Consider the following 5,693-nt stretch of genomic DNA (forward strand, 5'->3'; position numbering starts at 1 on the left):
GTTCCTTAACTGCACCTTACCAGGTCCTGCTATCATGCAGGAAACATCCAACCAGCCCAAGCCCATTTACAGCAGGGCCATGCAGACAGCTGTGTGGGTGCACAAAGGACCACGTACGCCCAGTTTCTTCTTTTAAGCTTTGCCCACTTATCCAGGCTTAAAATAACAAGACATGCAACTGATCTAGAAAAATCCAGCTGCTGGAATAAAAACTACTGTCTGAAAACTTGTAAGCAGAAAATGAAAATACCATAGAGAGCGCTATCATCATATCCCTGTTTGGGGTTTAGCAGGCCTGCGCTTTATCATAGACCAAGAAAAGCTACCACTCCTACGTTTGAGGAAAATATATCTGCCTTAAGGTATTTTCCAGGTTTATCGACATTCAGCATGGGGCTATTTCAATTTGATCACTAAAAGTGGTGAGACATGATCAGGCATAATCATTAACTGATCTCCATTTGTATTCCCTATATGGCACATGATTCACAGCATGCCCTGGATGAAAGTCCATAGCTTGAGTTGCTCCGTGAAACACAGTTCTGGAACAGAAGTAGCTGTCTCCACACCCTGGGACCAGCACAATGCAAGACCTGAGCCCTCGCTGTTTGCCCCTGGGGCAGACTGAGGGGCGATCTGGTGAGGTACAGCCTGAGCACCCACCTTTCTGACTCTAAGGGAGCAGTTCCATTAAGTAAAGGTTTAAACCATTACCACAGCAGAATGCGGAGCCTGGAGAGGGAGCCATGGTGGGGCCACCAGGAACAATGCCTACTTTTCACTACTGCTTGTATTTTCAGTCTGCAGAGAGAACAATAGAAGCACATATTATACAGTTCTAGGTATATTTTTTCCTCAAGCTTGCTGATAGACATGTTCATAAGACTAGCAGCAACTTCTTTTCACAACAGCAATTAAAAAAGAAAATGTGCTGTGAAGGCAGGAAAGATCAGGAGTTTGCCAGTGGAAGAGAATAGATAAATGACAGTGCTCAGCTCAGGCCCGCATGCAGGAACAGAGCTGACTAGGTATTTTCTCTCTCCTGTGGCTTGTGCCTGCACCCTGTTAGTGTACTACCAGCCACACATAAAACAACCAACCAACCCATACCCACTTACAGCATGGACACACACAAAGCTGTGCTGGCACCTGTAAGAAAAAGTGTGATACCACACTGAGTGTAGTCTCTGCTCCTGCTCTTTGTTATGGCCCTTGAAAGAGTAGCTCTGGGATACAAAAACAATTAGGCTAATCCATTTGCACTGGTGTTAAAAACAAAACAAAAGAACAAAAAAAACCCCAACTCTGCTGAGGTCAGTGTACCCATGACATTTTTATCATGTCGATCAGTGATTCAAAATAGGAAACAGACAAGACTCTATAGCTAGGGTCTTGTTCCACACCCATCTCTTTCACCTTCAGCATCCCATGCTTTCAACAGCATATCCCTCCCACAAGCATGTACTCCCATGCACTCAGGAGTTACATGTGTACCTCCACTAGAGTATGGACAACAGAATTAGGGCATCAGTGCTCTGGCTGAGAGTGAGGGGTGTGTATGGGCTATGCACACTTTGGATGTAAAGTCCCTGCTTGAAAACAGTTTTTCATAAGCACCTTTCCTGCTTAAGGCCTCACCAGCATTCACATATAGACTCACTTCATTGAGAAAGGTTAAGTGTTTTCCTTTTATTCAGAAGACTTGTTCTGTTTCCAGTGATACTTTTCCATGTGCTTCAAACCAAAGAGTCCCTAGTTTCATAACAGCACCATCAGTCTACCACACAAAAAGCAAACAAATCAAAACCAAAGTTCCATGATGTGATATAGCATAAAGAAACAAATACAGCTAACACATTAGAGAAATAAACATTTACATAAAGTTATGTATGTTGCAATAAAACTGGTAGTATGCAATTAAAAGATTGATAAGATTACCAGGTCTGCTAGATGTTTAAAGCAAGTCTACTTAGGCTGTATCTATACTGTCATGCTGGTTTTAGTGCATGACTTTGCACTCAGGACCTAGCTATCTCAACTATCCACACTACGTGTGATGGGCTTTCATACAACTTCCCCTACAGCTAGCAGTGTGTACACAAGTGTCTCAAGCTACCTGTCCAGACTCAAGCAGTGCTTGCAAAGCTGCAAATATGTAGCCTAGCGCTGTGCCCTCCCTATGAATATGGCATTACAGGGTTCATCTGCATATGCCTGGTTAAGAAACAAAACAGTCAGTAGTGTACTATAACACCTTAAGTAACATGGAATCTTAGATTTTAGAAAAATATTTTGGCAGTTCACAAGTAAAAACTATCACTATTACAAAACATCTTGTAATACTAGAATATCTAGCTTAGAAAGAAATTTGTTCTTATTGCTGTAGCATGTAGTTTTCAGGAGCTGTGTCAGCATGAAGGTATTAGTGGGTTTCCCACTTGTCATAGTCAGCTTGTAAGGGTATTCATAGGAAGATACACTTTCCCATTTAAAACTCACACAATTTTCACATGTTTAGGCTGCCCTGACTTTTTTCAGACATGTGCATAATTGACACCTGGCACTACATATCAAAGTTTCACCCAACTTAAATTGTTCCATATAACAAATTTAATCTGCAGCCTTTAAACAAAGAACATTCACTCCAAAAAGAGTGAACACCAGCATTGACACCACCTTAGCTACTTGAAAATCCTATAACTGTGTTCTGACAGCTATCAGATATTAACTCATTCATTTCATTTTGTTTGGTTTCTTCCTTATTCTCATGGTTGGGGTGATGTTTTGCATTTCCAGCTTTTTTAGACCTTCTGAGAAAAAATTTTGTCAGTAAGTAACATAACTCAGCCACATTTAAAAGAATGCAAATGCTGGACACAGCAATCATGAAAATAGTAAACACTGTCTTTTCAGTGGGTCGAGAAACAAAGCAGTCTACTGTGTTGGGGCAGGGCCAAGCATTACACTTCATTAAGCGAGGCATTCGGAACCCATCGTACATGAAATAAAACGCATACATGAAGACTGCTTCAAAGACCAGTCTGCAGAAGATGCTGCTAGTGTACGTCCACCACAAGGAGCCCTCAATACGAAACCTCTGTTTTCTGATTTCTTCAATGTCCTTGTATTCACATTTCTGGTCTCCCTTTCTGAACTGCCTCTTCTTCTCATGCCTCCTGTAAGCTACATGCATTGCCACCAACAACGCAGGTGTGGAAACAAAGATCAGCTGCAGGGCCCAGAGTCTGATGTGAGAGATGGGGAAAAAGTGATCATAGCAAACATTCTTGCAACCGGGTTGCAGAGTGTTGCAGATAAAGTCATCTTGTTCATCTCCCCAGACTCTCTCTGCAGCCACAACCAGGATCATGATACGGAAGATGAACAGGACTGTGAGCCATATCTTCCCGATGCTGGTGGAGTGCTTATTTACACCTCCTAAAATGGTATGCAGAGCTCCCCAATCCATTCTCTTCTTTTAATGGTCTGACCTAAGACAAGACAAATAAACAATCCAAGATTAATCAAGTCAGGAAACAAATACCATCAAGCATGTGGTATAAAATAAAGGCAGTATCACATAATTGCAGCATATCCATTGGCCACGGTAACATTTTGTTGACGCAGTGGGCTTACCTATAAGCAGTCATAAATAATGATCTAATCATGTACCAGCAGGTAATATTTCATTACTTGATTACACACATAGTATCACATTCATTTAACTTCTAGATGTATCTGCCAACTGAAAACAGCTATTAGCCACATTAAGTAGGAAAAGCAGACAGGGGAATTTGATGAAAACAGTCTTAAATTAAAAGCTACAACTTCTAGTAGTCTGGTAAGAGTAACAAAAGAATAGAAGATGACATCAGCCAAAAGTAAGGTAGGTGTTTTGTTAAAAATTAAAGTGTTAGAGAGCTAGAATTCCTATATGAATTAAGCCAAGTTGGCCCATCCTTAGCTTTAGTAAACAACATTTTCATGAGTACATTCCAGCAATAAAGACAGACCTTGAGGAACTGCTGCTGATGCTCTGCACCTCCCATGAGCAGCAGGTCTGGATAACCTGCATTCACAAATTTAAAGTGTGACTGTAGGGCTCTATTGTTAGTCGAAGCAAATTCTGTAATAGCTTGAGGCAATGAAGGTGAAGTCTTTGTCATTATCAATCTCATTTTGAGCTGGATGCTTAAAATCAGTGCTTAAAGATTCATCCCGAGGTTTGTCTTTCTCTCCACTAACTACAAAGAGAGCCTAGGGTAACTAGACAAAGACTCCTTCATTGTCAGTGCCTGTCAGGTGATTTTTTTTTTTTCCCCCCCTTGTAACACAGACTGCGTTACTCCTAGAATAGAGGAGACATTTCAGAGGCTGGCAGAGTGCTAAAGTCAACATTTGAAGAGTTCAGACAGGCCAGCAGTAGCTCAGAGACTTTTCAACAAATGCATATAGTTTCCAGTAGGCAAGTTTCAAAGTACTGTGACTGTACTCAATTAAAGGATTTCACCTTTGTCTCCCACATACCTCCCCAGGAACTCCACAATTGTCTGGGTTTGCTCAGCTTCCACAAACAACAACCTTTCACAGAGACCATTCAGAGACATTTCAGCCCACCTCCCCCCACCCCTCCACTTCAGACGGATTTACAGAAAGCTAGTTTGCAAGCTACTCTGAATTCAAGAAACCAGCATTTCTTATGCCTATCAGCCAGGATGCTCTAGAAGTGCTCACAGGTATCTCTGCTCTGAAATTCCTCATGAAGGTTTTAATTTCCCAACTTTGTTAATTAATTTGCATCTCAGAAAACATCTTTCTTTGGCATTTACAGCACAGGGCACCAATAAGCAGAATCACATTTTCAAGGTTTCTAGAGAAGAGCAGCCACTGGCACAAAGGCCATCATATCCATCATGTTAACAGAATTCTTAAGATTTTCCTGACTCTGAGCTGGGTCACATTGCATGAGGAAGAAAATGAAGACATTTCTTTGCAGTTATCTTCCATGTCACACTCCCATTCTGAGTAATGTCAAAAATCTTTCCTTCGGCTTTACAGCAGAATTATATCACATACAATAATACAGAGCATCAGTCAAAGTACACAACAGCTCAGGGAAAAGGAGGACATTTAATTGTTATATGAATGCAAGGTTCTTTTTTTTTTCTTGAGTTATTGGAACGTAAGTAAAATCTCCCTTCACTGGTTCCATAAACTACATTTCCCTCAGATCATGTTGGTTGACTGCATGGGGTTATACTTCAAGATGTGAAAGCCAATGGGGGGAACCCAAGATTTTCTTCAGATTGGAGAGAACCTTTCCTGAGCCTCCTTCAGGATGCAAAATTTATGTGGGCTATTACCTCTGTATCTGTCTGAAAACAGTCCTGGAAGCAGAGTTACCTTCCTATCCTGCTAGGTTATTTTTCCAAGAAAGTTTATTTTTCATTAGGATACAGATACAGAGAAAAGTCTCTGTAGATTAACAGCCCTATGAGGGCACAGGAAAGACCCTTAGTAACAGATATACTTACAAAACATACTAGCCAGGTTTTCAAGTATTTGTTTCCACCCCTTTTTCTGCCATCTGATTTTTCAGTCAGCCTTTCTTTCAGGATTTGCTTTGGAGAATATTGTACATTAAACAGAGAAACAGTTACAATTTTATTAGCGTTCTCTGTTACTATTACACA

General features: G+C 40.9%; 1 protein-coding gene across 1 annotated transcript; it reads right to left on the reverse strand.

Moving 5' to 3' along the window:
* Positions 1 to 2,334: 2,334 nt before the first annotated feature.
* Positions 2,335 to 3,485, reverse strand: LOC104834940 (gap junction beta-6 protein). Its single transcript, XM_010572629.1, has one exon. The coding sequence runs from the start codon at positions 3,467 to 3,469 to the stop codon at positions 2,678 to 2,680; it is 792 nt and encodes a 263-aa protein (XP_010570931.1). The 5' UTR covers positions 3,470 to 3,485; the 3' UTR covers positions 2,335 to 2,677.
* Between the last annotated feature and the right edge of the window lie 2,208 nt (positions 3,486 to 5,693).

The sequence above is a fragment of the Haliaeetus leucocephalus genome, unplaced genomic scaffold (genome assembly GCF_000737465.1).
Source record: "Haliaeetus leucocephalus isolate CR32 unplaced genomic scaffold, Haliaeetus_leucocephalus-4.0 Scaffold351, whole genome shotgun sequence".
In the NCBI taxonomy this organism is placed as follows: domain Eukaryota; kingdom Metazoa; phylum Chordata; class Aves; order Accipitriformes; family Accipitridae; genus Haliaeetus; species Haliaeetus leucocephalus.